Below are 14,301 nucleotides of genomic sequence, written 5' to 3'. Positions count from 1 at the left end.
AGAATAGTTTAAAGATAATTTGATATTTAAAAATATAAATACACATATAATAATATATAATAATAATAATAATAAAAAAAAATAAAAAAAATAGATCCAAACACTTTTCTGTTACAGCTAACGTTTCTGTTACGGGTAGTATATATAATATTCTTTAATCCACGTTTGTTAGAAAAAAATTATAATAATATCAGGTCTAAATTTGGTGAAAATATCTCAAAATATTAGCAATATTGGTAGACTCCTCGAAACATTTTTCTATTTTAAATAATTAAAGTATTCATATTTAATAATTTAAAATAACAATAATATATTTTAGTTTCCATCTATACTTTCTTTTTGAAAACAGTCATGTTTGAGGCATGTACTAGCATATAATATATAACCTTTATAACTTCAAATGTATGTGTGTTGGAACAAAACACTCTAATAATAGTCAATTCAGTCCTCCAAATTACTTCTTATTTTTTTTTATCTTAAATAAATCTCCAAAATAATTTAGAATTTCATTTAATTTCTTCCAATTAATCATTTTTCTTTCATGTTGACTTAAATGAATATTAAAAATTTCCAGAGACATTTTGATATTTTCTTCAGTTTGAAAGATTCAATTTTGGAGATTAAATTGTCCATCTATTATTTTATGTGTTGGTTTTTACACAAGAACAAAATAGGTTTGTCCAAGGTTGGTAAATGAAAATCCAAACAGAGTCTAAGGTGGTTTTTTTTATCTAAAGCTATTTACTATTTTCATTTTCAAGTTAGAATTTTGAAAATTGATTTGATTTATTATTGCATATTTTTGTGTTTCCCTGAAGAGGTGGCCCAATTGATTTGGAAGCAGTTGGTGTGAATGGGGGTGTGAAGATGAGATGATCAAAGATTCAAGTTTGATGCTTTATCCTCAGCAAACTACAAGAACACTGGGCTTACTACTTCCACACCCCTTTCTTCAAGCTCCAATCACAACTACGCTTTCCCTTTCGCAGCTCACACTCACAAATAACGCTCACAATAGATTCTTTGCTGCTGCCAGACCACGCTCACGCACACTTCATTCCCACTTTCTCCACAACAGGAAGGGGAAGAAACAACCTTTGATAATGGGAATGAAGAAGGGTGCTTCAGACCACGACGACGTCGTTCTCAAGTCCCCAAATGACCGTCGTTTGTACCGCCTCCTCCGTCTCCCCAACGGCCTCCGCGCTCTGCTCGTTCATGATCCCGAGATTTACCCGGAGGGGCCTCCCAAGCATGCTCCGGAGGAAGATGAGGTTGATGAAGGAGAGGAAGATGAGGATGATGAAGAGGGAGAAGGAGAATATGATGATGAGGATGATGATGATGATGAAGAGGAGGAAGGTGATGACGATGATGGGGAAAGGGATGGTGTCAAGGGTGGTGGGGCTGCTGCCCAGAGCAAAAAGGTTGGGTTTTTATTTGTTTTCTTTTGTGTTCTGCTTATTTGGGGAATGCCCATTTCGATTTTAGCTACGGTTTACAGTGTGCTGCTGTTGTGGCTTTGTGGGTTGGTTGTTTTGGTGTCGATGGGATCTGGGTTCTGCGTGGAAATGTGGGGATGTGAATGGGGATTGGGGAACGGTTATGCTATATGTGATTCGGTTTGTTGATTTGGTGTTTCTTGAATGTGAATTAATGAATTAATGTATTATTTTTTGTTTGCAGGCTGCAGCAGCTATGTGTGTAGGAATGGGCAGCTTCTCTGACCCGAATGAAGCTCAGGGACTAGCACACTTTTTAGGTTTGGATATTTTCCTCATTTAGGTACTGTTTGGATAAACTTGTTCCTAAGTGCTTATATGAGAAGAAACTGGGAAGGTACAATGAATTAAAATTTTCTCGTAAGTTAGAATCAACTTATGTATTGCGACCTTTTTTAAAAGTTCTCTTATCCAACACCTATGCAAGCTGAAGTGTATAAGTTGGTTTTGACCTAAGTTTAATTCATTTTACTTTCTTGCTTCTTCTTTTGCAAGTGTTTATTGAGAAGTTTATACTAATGGGACCATAATTTTTTTCCCTATATTTGATTTATACTTGTGTGGTTTTTTTAGATATCCTGGAATAAAAATAAGAATATGATGTATTTGATTTGCAGAACACATGCTCTTCATGGGGAGTGATGAATTTCCAGATGAAAATGAGGTCTGTTTGGCTATGTGATGTGTTGCTTATACATGTCTTTTTTGAAAATGATTGAATTCTTATGTATTACTGAGAAAACAATTTATCTATAACATGTTTGTTTTGGTTTAGAAGCATCGTGTAAACAAGTGAAAACCTGAACCTGAAGAAGTGTTGTTATGGCCTGATAGTACTCAATACCTCTTATTGCATGTTCCTTTGTCACATGTGTGCCCGAATTCAACTTCACGAAAATTACCTGTCCTCAGTCAAGAAAGTTTTCACTATGTGAAGCCTTTGATGGAAATGTATTACATGCTTCACGACTTCATGTTATGTTGGATTTTATTGTTATATAAGCCGTCTGCATTCTTTCACTGAATGCCACTTTGCCACAGGAATGTCTTTCTTAAAGTTTCAACTTTTCGTATAGATACTGATAGGTTAAATGATAAATTTCTACATCCTTTTACTATTATTAACTATCATAATTGTAATCTAAGTGGTGCTTCTGTGTCAGATTTCACATTATGGTTTTATACTCAGTTTAGCTAAGTTATAATCCCAGCTGATTCCCCCTCCTATTCTCTGATGAAACTTAAAATTAATTAAGATAGATTAGATTAATTTCTTTGTATCCTTGGCATGAAGTCTCACTTTTCTGAGGTTGATTGTACTCCTGGTGCATGTGCTAGACGCATAACATAGGTCAATTGGCATAGGATTTGACACTCTTTTTATTGTTAGTATGATAGCTATTTGTCCAAGCATGGTGGCTCATCAAATGCATACACGGAAACTGAATACACCTGCTACCATTTTGAAGTGAAGCGAGAGTTTCTGAAGGGTGCCTTGAAAAGGTAAACTCTTCTGTTAGGTGGTTTTACAGATTACTTATTACAGATAGGTTCTGCTCTCTACTTTTGCTTCTGAATTGTATTTAACTTCTATCTTTTGTCACTGGTTACTAATATAAACCGGTATAGTGTGTGATGATCATGCATATATCGGAGCATTTTAGCTATTGCAGTCGAGTAGAAGTAATTTAAAAAAAAAATATTTTACTGTTCATCATATTACTTGTCAGTAGCCACGTGTTGTAGAACATAAAACAGAATTAGTATGTATTGTACAGCCTAAAACAGTTAAAATCAGGATTTTTTAGATCATTAATCCAGTAAAATTAGTCCCATCCTATGTCTTTGTTATTTTAGTTATCTCAGTGTTCGGTGAAAAATACAAGACCAATAGATCATCAATCCAGTGTATTTGATCGTACATATTAATTATTTAATAATCTCAATATCCGTTGGGGAATCATGTATCATAGATGATCTGTTGGTAATATTTTAATTGTCAACGTTTGTTGTTGGTTACATTTCATTATTGTGCTATATTTCTGTTGAGCCTTTTTATTGGTTTCTTTCATTATCAGATTTTCTCAGTTCTTTATTTCACCTCTTGTAAAGATGGAGGCAATGGAGCGAGAAGTACTTGCAGTAGATTCAGGTAGTTTTTTTTTTTTATTTAAACAAATAACTTTAGAAAGAGCTCCAACTTTCTTATCTTCTAGTTTGCTGATGAAATGTGCTTTTGGCTTACAATCGTATACCATAATGGTGTGCACATAGAATTCAACCAGGTTTTACAAAATGATGCTTGCCGTCTTCAACAACTTCAGTGCCATACTTCTGCTCATAATCATCCTTTAAATAGATTCTTTTGGGGTAAGTTGGATTATCTTAATCCATTTGTTGGTCAATTAGCTTTTCAGCTTATTTTGTTTGCTAAAGCAATTTGATAATAATAATAAAACTATTTTGATTTCTTTTTCACATACATGAAGGGAATAAAAAGAGCTTGGTTGATGCAATGGAGAAGGGTATTAATTTACGAGAGCAAATATTGAAATTATATGGGGATTATTACCATGGTGGATTGATGAAGCTTGTCGTTATTGGTGGAGGTGAGGTTCTATTTCACTATCTTGTGTGTGATTATTCTATTTAGAACCAAGAAGTTTTACAAAGTTTATGATAGTAGTATTTAGGTCCTAGCAATAGTGTGTCTAGTGTATCCTAAGGGAGCCTAACATGGGATACAGGTATCTATTTTTTGTCTCATGTGGCTAATTGGAAAGTGGAGCAAATTAACAAAATGTTGTATTTAGGGCAGAGAGAAAAAGGTACCCAGGACTTGTTCTAGTGTAGCAAATACTAACATGTGGGCAGTACATTCAGAGAGTAGTTATTCAAGTTGCATCCTGTTAATGTTGATATGATTTTTTTTTATTTTCTGTTTGTTGAAATTTGTAGCCAACTATTGTCAAATTAATATTTAGAATGTAAAATAATTTTTTGATACACTGACTGTAACAGATTATTGATTATAATGGCTCTAGTCAAGGCTCAAGAGTAGGTCTAAAATTAATATATGGTGGTATTTTGAGTAATATGTTTATAAATAATACAGAGTCTCTGGATGTGCTTGAGAGTTGGGTTGTGGAACTGTTTGGTGCGGTAAAAAAAGGTCAAGCAAACCCCGTGTTCTCCATGGAAGGTCCTATCTGGAAATCTGGTAAAGTTTACCGCCTAGAAGCTGTCAAAGATGTCCATATCCTTGACTTATCATGGACACTGCCCTGTCTACATCAACAGTATTTAAAGAAGCCAGAGGATTATTTAGCTCATCTCCTTGGGCATGGTAAGATTTCTCATTATAGATAAATCCTAAGGAGTTGAGTGATATTTTTCATGTATCTATTATCATGCATTTTTATGCATCTTATTGTGCATCTCTGTTGCAAATTAAAGTGATACACTTTCATGTTAATTGGCATTGGAGAGTTTCTCTTCTCAAGCATTGCTCTCCATTGTTTTCTTGTGGTATTTCAAAACTTGTCTAAAGTTTACTGCACAGTAACTGCCAGTTATCATCTTTTTGTTGATAAAAAAACCGAGATAGATTTTATTTCTCAAACAGGCACATGGTTTCTTTCCTGCCTGCCTGCTGATTTTTTATTTTATTTTAAACACTTTAGTCCCAACTTAAAATGTTTGATAAACTTCTGAAACATTGTTTTGGATAGTAGAATACTCTCATTTATGGTCAACGGTAATATACTTTGTAGATTTGTATGCAGTAACTATTTCTCATTTAAATTTAAAATTGTAAGATTGAAAGTTTTATGGTTTGTTTTTCTTTAACAATAGCTTAATTAACCTTTCAGAGGGCAGAGGAAGCTTGCTCTCCTTTCTCAAGACCAGAGGATTGGCTACTTCTCTATCTGCAGGTGTTGGGGAAGAGGGAATTTATCGGTCATCTATAGCTTATGTCTTCGTCATGTCCATACACCTCACCGACTCTGGTATAGAAAAGGTAATCTCATTTTGTAAACTTCTAGAGGCACATCAGATGGAAAGTATGTAGCTTTTTGTGTTTTTAGTGAGCCATCAGTTGTCTAGTTGTAAGGTTAACTTCTATTCCATTTCCCCAGATCTTTGATATCATTGGCTTTGTCTATCAATACCTTAAGTTGTTGCGTCAAGATTCACCACAAGAATGGATATTTAAGGAACTTCAAAATATTGGCAACATGGACTTCAGATTTGTGGAAGAGCAGCCTCAAGATGATTATGCTGCTGAGCTTGCAGGTTTTCAATTTATTTTCTTGGTAGTATAGTCAAACTTTTTTTCTGGTATAAATATTTCTTGATGTTCGTGTCTTTTGAAAATATTGGTGCTTGAAATGATGCAGTTTTGGTTTAGGAACATGCTTGAAAGCGTATATACGAGAAGATTGAAAGATCATAACTTATATACTTTTGATTTAGATTCACATTCACACAGTCACGCATAATATAAGTTTAAGGAAAGAGGAAGAAATTTGCCCCAGGAATCTAGGTTACGAATAGATACAGCACAGACAGTTTTTTCTCAGAAGACAATATAAACTATTCTAGCATTTGGATTTTGTCAAAAAATGTCTACAAGTTGATCATTAGAGCCAATAAATTCAATTTAAATTTCCTTGGACAACAACTTTTCTCTAACAAAATGCATTCAATTTCTATATGTTTTGTCCTCATGAAACACATGGTTGGAAGCGATGTGAAGAGCTGCTTGATTGTCACAATACATCCTCATTTGTTGAATTTCACCAGACCACAGTGATTTGAGCCTTCTTCCAAAAAGATTTACATCTGAATGTTCTAAGGGTCCCTAATATATTATGTTCCATAGATTGCCAAAGCAGAGGAAAAAGTTGGATGTCTAACTTATTCCATTGTGCAACACTTGTTGATATTTCAATACTGCCTTTTTTCAAGAGATTATGAAAACCTTGGCCAAGAAACCAAAGTTCAATAGAAACAGACCAAGATAAATAAATTTTACCACTAAGTTTTTCTGAAGTTATTGTGGGAAGGTCCAATAGATAGATGTTCCGTAGCTCCAACAGAAACCAAAAGAAGAGAAGAGCCCTTTATGGATTAGGATGTGAATAGTGATGGAAATGTATGGTGAGGGTTGAAATAGGAATATAAGAAGTCAACGAAACTGATAGAGGTGGCGTGATGGTGTTCCGGTGACAGGAAGGCAGCAAGTGGGCTAAGTGTGCCTAACTGAGCTGCCCAGAGAAGCAATGTGTGACAGAGCATGAGAAAGAACTACCTTCATGACCAATCGGGTTGGGCATCCTTTGGAGAGATGCTTCAAATCCTGTGGTTGCCAGAGAAAAAGGCGAAGTCCAGCAATGGCAGCAGAAGACATTTTCTTGTCAGAGAATACAGACAGAGTGTGATTGACCCTCTCGGATACAACCAATTTGAAGAGTATAAATATGAGGAAAAGAGCTTGAAAGATCTTAACTTAGATCTCCCTACCGATTCAGATATATATATATATATATATATATATATATATATATGTGTGTGTGTGTGTGTGTGTGTGTGTGTGTGTGTGTGTGTGTGTGTGTGTGTGTGTGTGTGTGTGTGTGTGTGTGTGTGTGTGTAAAGCTTAATGAAATATTAAGAAATTTTCTCTAGGATTATAGGTTACAGATAGATACAACACAAAACAGCTTTTGCTCAAAAGATAATATAAACTATTATGACAAACGTGTCCAAATTGCTGCTTATTGACTGGAATATGATGTTAATTTATGTAGGATGATTGTTGCAAAAAGATAGAAACTATGTTTTTATATACATGGGAGTTAATTGAAGAACTCAACTGGTCTATAGTATTTGATAATCATGTACATGAAAAAAAGGCTAACATACATAGAAATGAAAGGAATACTATTGTCATTTAGAATCTGTAGCAAAAACTGAAGATCTATTTATGTGATATAATGTTTTTACAAATTTATTGTCCTTATTGGTTTATTCATTTTAATTGTGCAGAAAATATGCACTTTTATTCACCTGAGCATGTCATTTATGGTGACTACGTGTACAAGACTTGGGATGAACAATTGTTAAAACAAGTTCTTGGTTTCTTCATTCCTGAAAACATGAGGGTAGATGTTGTTTCAAAGTCATTCCTTAAGTCCGAAGGTGAGTTCTTTTTTCTCCCTTATCTAATTGGCAATTGCTTGTTTGCCTTTTCCTTTTTCCTGTATCCTTGATAACATTGGCGGGCATAGGTCTAAGCCATTGACTGTTGCCTATCATTATGCTTTTTAATAATCCTTATTGAATAATGGTGAATGAGGGGTGGGGTTCTATACCGTGATGATTTATTTGTTTCTACTGTATGTGCCTATTGCTTTGAAATATTAGAAAATAATTACTATTATTTCACTGCTCAAAGATTAGTTCTGGAAGTTATCTTTTCACCAAGACAATTGAAAGACTTGATTTTTTTTTTCCAGATTTCCAGAACGAACCTTGGTTTGGTTCACGTTACACGGAAGAAGATATTTCTCAAAATTTGATGGAGTTGTGGAGAAATCCTCCAGAAATTGATGCCTCACTGCATCTTCCTTCCAAGAATGAGTTCATTCCAAGTGACTTCTCTATTCGTGCTAGTGAGACATGTGCTGATGAATTTGCAAATTCAACTTCTCCTAGTTGTATAGTTGATGAAGCATTGATAAAATTCTGGTACAAGCCTGATAACACATTCAAAGTTCCTCGCGCCAATACGTATTTTCGAATTAGCTTGAAGGGTGGATATGCTGACGTAAAGAGTTGTGTATTATCTGAATTGTTCATTCACCTTCTGAAAGATGAGTTGAATGAAATCACATACCAGGTTAATTATCTATTTATTTTCAATAAACAACAGGCAATAAAGGATGATGGAAAATTCACCTACAACATGACAGAAGTGAACAAAGCTTAGAAACAAAAGAGAACTTGGGCTTAGATACTGCTTTTGTTTTACTAAGTATAAATATACACACATATACATGCATATACATGATACATATATATTACAGAAAAATACGTACAGATTAAAAAATGCTCTCATTTTTCTCGAGATTGTTCACCATAAATAAATTATCCATTTCAATTGTTTCTGGAGGTCTTAAACTAATCATAAAACCAGATAACCTTCAGCTTGCCTATTATCAATCATAAAAATGCTCCCATTCATTAATATTTGTGGAAAAAAATTGAGTATTCAAGAATGCCTATATATAACATTCTAGAGCTCACTTTTTATTCTTTTCCAATTGATTGAAAATTGGTTTTTAGTTTTCATTTTATTAAAGGATATTGCCCCAAGAACCCTTCCTCAGATATTACTTATGGGAAATATCTGACATAATGGTCTTGTTAAATATCTTCAATGCGAATACATGACATTTGAAGGTGCTTAAAAAACCCTTGTGGTATCACCAAAGTTGTGTTTCTATTTCATTGTAATAATGTTAATAAAGAAAGTACAGACTATAAAGCTTTAGTATTGAACACTTATTAAAACCCTTCCTTAGTATTTCTTAAATAAAGTATGCATATACCACATAAGTCATTCAATAGAGAACAGTACTTTAGGGTTGGGGCTATTGGCACTCATTAATGCCTATTCACGCCCCAACCAACTTCAAATTGCAGTTTCCTCAATTGAATATTTGATTGCAATTTAAGAAATTGCAGTTATAAGTAGGTTGTGCCAATAGTCCCATCCTATTTTTAGATTTTTTTGTAAACAAATCTTTGTCTGTGAATGCAGGCTAGTATTGCCAAGTTAGAAACTTCTGTCAATTATGTTGGTGACATGCTTGAGCTGAAGGTCTATGGTTTCAACGAGAAGCTTCCTGTTCTGTTATCTAAATTCTTTTCAGTAGCTAAATCTTTTATGCCAACTGATGATCGGTTTAAGGTATGTGATATGTTTCTTTTGAAAAAAAAAAATCAATGTTAACCATATTTTAATTTTTCTATCTTCAATTTTACTACATTCTGTCTTTGCTGTCACGAACCAATGATTATCTGAACAGGTCATAAAAGAAGATATGAAGCGAACTTTAAAGAACTTCAACATGAAGCCACTAAGCCATTCAACGTATTTGAGATTGCAAGTTTTGTGTGAGAGTTTCTATGACGCTGATGAGAAGCTGCATTATCTAAATGATTTGTGTCTTGATGATCTGAAGGCATTCATCCCTGGACTTCTCTCCCAGGTTGATACAAAATATTTATTATTAGTATTTTCTATTATACTTTTTGCAGATTGCTTATGTTGCCTTTAAAATTCCAAGTATGATGGATTCAGGAGTATAACAAATGTTGTCAATACTGTTAATGACGGGTGAGCAACATGCACCATTGCACCTGAATGTGTGTTGTGCCAACTCCCGACGGGCACATGGATGAGCAATTGTTATTGTGCTTATAATTTTAGTGTTTGTGCTACCCAAATAACTCCCTATTTTGCTCTAATGTGCATGTAGAAGTCCCAGCCATAGGTTTTAACACTAACAACTGCAAGAAAGCAACTACTACTCCTTTATGATTTGTCATATATTATTGGTCTTTAGTTGATTTTTAAATGAGTTATGTTGGGAACATGGATAAGTCACATAGGTTAATTGTAACGATTTTATGGTTTGCTTAGTTTTGACTTTTGTAGTTGTGACATTGTTGGAGATTTATTCTTTTATATCTTAATTTTGTACAGCTATATGTGGAGGGTCTATGTCATGGAAATCTTTCAAAAGAAGAAGCAATTAGCATATCAAATATATTTAAGATGAATTTTCCTGTAAATCCACTCCCGATTGAGTTGAGGCATGCTGAGCGGGTTATTTGCCTGCCGTCTGGTGCCAATTTAGTTAGAGATGTCAGTGTGAAGAATAAGTCAGAAAAGAACTCTGTGGCTGAGGTAATTTTAGTTAGATTGGTTTTTTTTTTCACCAATGTGTTTCATAGATATTTGTTTTCTCTGTCCCTGACAATTTTTCATACTTCTTACTTCAGTTTTGGTTTTTATGCAGCTTTATTTTCAATTTGAGCAAGATTTTGGTTTGGGGTCAATCAAATTGAAAGCTTTGATTGATCTTTTTGAGGAAATTGTGGAGGAGCCATTTTTTAATCAGCTGAGGTGACATTCTGTTGCTCAGTGTCGTATATTTGACTTCTGATATTTGTTAACGACCATAGGTCCTCTCTTTTATTCTCCCGTGATTGACATTCCATACCAAATAATACATCTTAGAATGAGAATGTCTGTTACTTGTTACCTATCTACTCAGAGTGAAAATTGAACTTTACTTGCATTTATGAGAGGAAGCTACTCTAATTGTTGATATCTCTTAAATTAACTCGATTTGCTGTAAACTAGCTCAGAGCATAGGTTATTGATTACTTGATAATAAAGTTGTCTTGGTTTGCCATGAAAGTTTCTATTGTTATAGAATCCTAGTTTCACTGATAAAACAGGTATAAATTCAATGAAACCATTCACTTGCAGCCTTATGCTTGTGTTGAGATTGCTGTTTTGTTATCTTTCTTTTGTCAATCCTACCTTGTTTGTCTCTTTGGGGACTAAAATTCATGTATCTGGATACAGGACAAAAGAGCAGCTTGGTTATGTTGTTGAATGCAGCCCACGAGTAACATACCGTGTTTTTGGGTTTTGTTTCTGTATTCAATCATCTGAGTACAACCCAGTTTACTTGCAAGGGAGAATTGACAACTTCTTAAATGGCCTGGAAGAATTGTTGGTAAGTGTTCCTATTTCCTTCAACCTCCATGTTCCTAGGTTATCTGCTTCATTGTGAGCTGCAATAAAGCTAACATGACTTGGGTTCTTAAGAAGTTATAATAGGCCGACCCTACTATTATTGAGAAAGATGGAAAATGGATGCAAATAGTAAAATGCTTTGAATTTGTCATCTGCAGAGTCTGAATTTTTTTCTCCCCCCAAGATGATGGCATTATTAATTTTGTTAAATAGCCATTATAGAACTGTCATAACACAATGCACAAACAATGTTTTAAAGGAGGCCTGCTGTGACAGTGCCATAGGCAAACCTGGCATCTCTATATGCTGGAATCTTTGGCCTTCCACCATATTCTGCCAAATTGCCATTGATAACCTTGTTTATTCTGCCATTCTATTGCTTATTTTAGAGCTTGTTATATTGTAGTTATCTCAAATTCAATGAATTGTTTTTCATTTCTCTATGTAGCTAAATTATGTTTGTCTGGGCTGAGTTTTCATTGCAAAGAAAATAAAATATAAAAAAGGTTTTAATAATGTCTAAGGAGTCTATTTTGGCACGAGCTTTAAAATCCAAAATATAACTATTAACTGCTTCAATTTAACAGCACTATAGCTCTTTTTTTGCATTTACATTGGATGTACTTATTTGACAACAGGCTTTTCTGTTTCTGACTTGATTTGTGGATTCTCGTTTAAAAGATTTATCGAAGTGTTTATTTTCTGAATGAAGACTTATGTTATGGAGAAATATATTGCAGGATGGACTTGATGGTGATTCCTTTGAGAATTACAAAAGCGGGTTAGTGGCAAAGCTGCTGGAGAAAGATCCTTCACTCACATATGAAAGCAATAGATTGTGGAACCAGATTGTTGATAAAAGGTACCCTACATATTTTGTGGTCTAGATGATAGTGTTAGACTTAGTTATCGAAGTTGTCACTTATTGTTGAAGTCTTATAACCAGCAGCCTTTCATATGACTCAGATGTTTGATATCTTTTATGTACATACATATTTACGTAATTTATTTTTACTTCTGAATCTGTCTTGGTAGAGTATGGAGCAATTTCTGCCAAGTTATGATAGAAGTTTAAGGAGGACCAAAAGGGCTTATAGGAAATATCATTATTAGCTACATTTTGTTGCTACAATGATGGTTTATATGACTAAACATTATGGTTTTCAGGTATATCTTCGATTTCTCAAAGAAGGAAGCAGATGAACTGGCGAACATAACCAAGCATGATGTTGTTGAATGGTACAAGACTTACTTTAAACCGCCTTCTCCGAAATGTCGGCGACTACTCATTCAGGTATGGGGTTGCAACACAGACTTGAAAGAGGCTGAAACGCCACCCAAATCTGTGGAGGTCATTACAGATGCAGCAGCTTTTAAGTTGCAATCCAAGTTTTATCCAAGTTTTTGTTAACTTTTGAGATATAGTGTTCAACTCAGAACATTTAGTGGTTGTAGACTCGAGGGGTGTCATCGATATGCTTAATATGAAACTAAGTTTAAGGAGGAGGGATACAAAATGTGTTACTGGAATCAGATTTATTTATGTAAATTACATTTTTTTTAGAAAATATTCATTTTATCAACAAGATATTATAGTTCAATGACTATACATTTGTCCTTTTGTATATGTGTTTACTTGCACTCTATAGATGAGTCTCTTTTAGGCTATATTTGTTTGTTTTTCCCTTAAAAGCCATTTTAAGGTTTAAACCAAAAGCTTTAGAAGTACAAGTTATTTGGTTACTTTTATTTCTTTTACCTTGAGAGAGCAAGGGGAGTGGGAGGGAACAGAGATAATAGGGAGACAATGTATTTTCTTTTTTTATGAAAGTTCTTTATTTGTTCAAATAGAGGTTGTTTTCATTTATTAAAATTAAACTTTAAAAGAGATTTTTAATACTTTGTTTTGTTTAAGCTATTAAGCTATTCTTATTTCAATCTTACATGTGTTGAATAAACTTTTGGTACCCAAAATCTGTTAGGAATGAAATTAGTATTTCTTAAAAAAATTCCAACATTTATCATATATAACATTTTTTTAATAGATATGTAATTTTATCGTGAGAGTAATTACTCTTGAATTGATAATGTTGATATCTCAACATATTTACAATTTTTTACTAATATAATAAATGGGAGGATTTAGAATTATAAAAAATGTATTTAATTATTTTTAAAAAATAAAAGAATGCATCAATGCACAATAGTATAATGACAAAAAGTAATAAATGCAAAATGTTACTTTAATTAACATTTTTTGTTGAAGTAAAGATTGATATTAGGGTTTTGGTTTCGGGTGGTGAATTTTGTTGGTGGATTTGCAAGGGTGTGTTTCGTTGGTGGTGACAGTTGTGGCTTGGATTGTATTCTGGATTCAACCAATGCTTCTACGTTTGGATGAACATGAGAGTTAAACTAAAGGTTTGTCTAACATATCGTTTAAAGGAATCTGAGACTTAAAGTGTTTAATGAGACTGTTCAACTTTATAATATAATTGTTATTATCATTACTATTACCAATAATATTATGAACATTAATATTAATATTATCAATAATATTATTATTAATAATTTTAATATTAATTTTATTATTTTATATTATTATTATTGTTATTATAATAATCATAGTCATAATCATAATATGAATAATAATAATAATCGTAATTTAACACCACAGTTTCTTGGGTGTAGTGATTATAGATTATTTGTTGACTCTTGGGACCTAGTTCAATTCTCTTCAAGAACTTAATAACATTTATAAAATTAATAATAATTATAATAAGAATAATAAAAATATTAATAAGCATTGCATATGGATCATATGTGGGGGATCTAGGATGAGTTTGTAGTTTAGGATTTGGAGGGTAAACTCAAATCTTTAATGATAACTTTTTGTGTACAATTTTAGGTTATTCATGAGTTTATGAGTTAGGTAGAGTTGATACTTTTGGTCTTCTGTTT

The 14,301-nt window shown here is 33.4% G+C and overlaps 1 protein-coding gene across 2 annotated transcripts; it reads left to right on the top strand.

Moving 5' to 3' along the window:
• Positions 1–719: 719 nt before the first annotated feature.
• LOC137831559 (nardilysin-like) lies at positions 720–12,967 on the top strand. 2 transcript variants are annotated; one of them, XM_068639281.1, is made up of 19 exons: positions 720–1,427; positions 1,687–1,762; positions 2,120–2,166; positions 2,893–3,005; positions 3,581–3,654; positions 3,777–3,872; positions 3,992–4,111; positions 4,618–4,848; positions 5,375–5,523; positions 5,642–5,798; positions 7,551–7,703; positions 8,021–8,403; positions 9,328–9,477; positions 9,596–9,778; positions 10,276–10,479; positions 10,592–10,698; positions 11,167–11,320; positions 12,081–12,202; positions 12,508–12,967. In XM_068639281.1, exons 1-19 carry the CDS (start codon positions 873–875, stop codon positions 12,749–12,751), a joined length of 3,318 nt encoding a protein of 1,105 aa, XP_068495382.1. In that variant the 5' UTR covers positions 720–872; the 3' UTR covers positions 12,752–12,967. The 2 variants fall into 2 exon arrangements, with proteins under 2 accessions (XP_068495382.1, XP_068495383.1); XM_068639282.1 differs by having other exon boundaries at positions 815–1,427; positions 1,687–1,785.
• The last annotated feature ends 1,334 nt before the right edge of the window (positions 12,968–14,301 follow it).

The sequence above is a fragment of the Phaseolus vulgaris genome, chromosome 6, assembly GCF_000499845.2.
Source record: "Phaseolus vulgaris cultivar G19833 chromosome 6, P. vulgaris v2.0, whole genome shotgun sequence".
Taxonomy (NCBI): domain Eukaryota; kingdom Viridiplantae; phylum Streptophyta; class Magnoliopsida; order Fabales; family Fabaceae; genus Phaseolus; species Phaseolus vulgaris.
Note: the sequence above shows the minus strand (reverse complement) of the source record. Positions and strands in the feature narration are given on the sequence as shown.